Source organism: Nematolebias whitei, chromosome 13 (assembly GCF_014905685.2).
Source record: "Nematolebias whitei isolate Nwh7 chromosome 13, NemWhi1, whole genome shotgun sequence".
Classification (NCBI taxonomy): domain Eukaryota; kingdom Metazoa; phylum Chordata; class Actinopteri; order Cyprinodontiformes; family Rivulidae; genus Nematolebias; species Nematolebias whitei.
The window spans coordinates 19,494,784-19,495,764 of NC_056510.1; the positions used below are offsets into that span (position 1 = coordinate 19,494,784).

The 981-nt window shown below is 60.4% G+C and overlaps 1 protein-coding gene across 1 annotated transcript in view; it reads left to right on the top strand.

Annotated features, from left to right (window-relative positions):
- tbr1b (T-box brain transcription factor 1b) overlaps nucleotides 1-894 on the top strand; it is a 3,139-nt gene extending 2,245 nt beyond the window's left edge. Inside the window, 1 exon segment of the mRNA XM_037686940.1 lies at nucleotides 28-894. Coding sequence (XP_037542868.1) covers nucleotides 28-881 — 854 coding nt within the window. The 3' untranslated portion in view covers nucleotides 882-894.
- Nucleotides 895-981: the final 87 nt, after the last annotated feature.

Here is a 981-nt window from a genome sequence, read left to right on the forward strand (position 1 = left end):
TTCCCCCCCCCCCCCCCCCCCCCGTCCATGTCTTCAGTGTATACACAGGCTGCGACATTGACCGCCTAACTCCATCACCGGGTGACTCTCCGCGTTCACAGATCGTGCCGGGTGCGAGATACGCCATGCCCAGCTCCTTCCTGCAGGACCAATTTGTCAGCACTTATGCCAAATCTCGCTTTCACCCTGGCGTGGGGACTGGTCCTGGCACGGAGCGCAGCGTCCCACTCGGCAACAGCTTGCTATCCCCGCAGCAAAGCGAGGATCCCACTGTTGCCACCCCCCCGCAGCGATGGTTTGTCACCCCTGCCAACAACCGACTGGACTTTGCAGCCTCGGCATACGACGCGGCGGATTTCGCCGGTAACGCGGCCACCTTGCTGTCCTACGCAGCGGCCGGAGTGAAGGCGCTCCCCCTGCCCGCAGCGGGCTGCTCCAACCGGCCTCTTGGCTATTACGCAGACCCGTCTGGCTGGGGGGGACGCACGCCGCCGCAGTACTGCGGAGTCAACACCAAGTCCGCCTCGGTCTTCTCCTGCTGGCCCGCCAACTCCATCGGCGGCAGGGCGACCGCCAACTACCTGTCGGAGGAGGGGGACTCCATCGGCACGGAGAGGTCACCGATCGGGGGCTCGGAGGAGGCCAAACCCAAGGACATCACGTCCGAGTCGAGCTGGATCGAGACGCCGTCGTCGATCAAGTCGATCGATTCGAGCGACTCGGGGATCTTTGAACAGGCCAAACGGAGGCGGATCTCCCCCTCCGCCACGCCGGTTTCTGAGTCCGTGTCCCCGTTAAAATCCGAGCTGCTGGCACCGAGAGAGTGCGAGAAGAACTGCACCAAGGACATTGGTTACTACAGCTTCTACCCTCACAGTTAAAACCATCCATCCATCCATCCATCCATCCATCCATCCATCCATCTCTATCTATCTCTATCTATCTATCTATCTATCTATCTATCTATCTATCTATCTATCT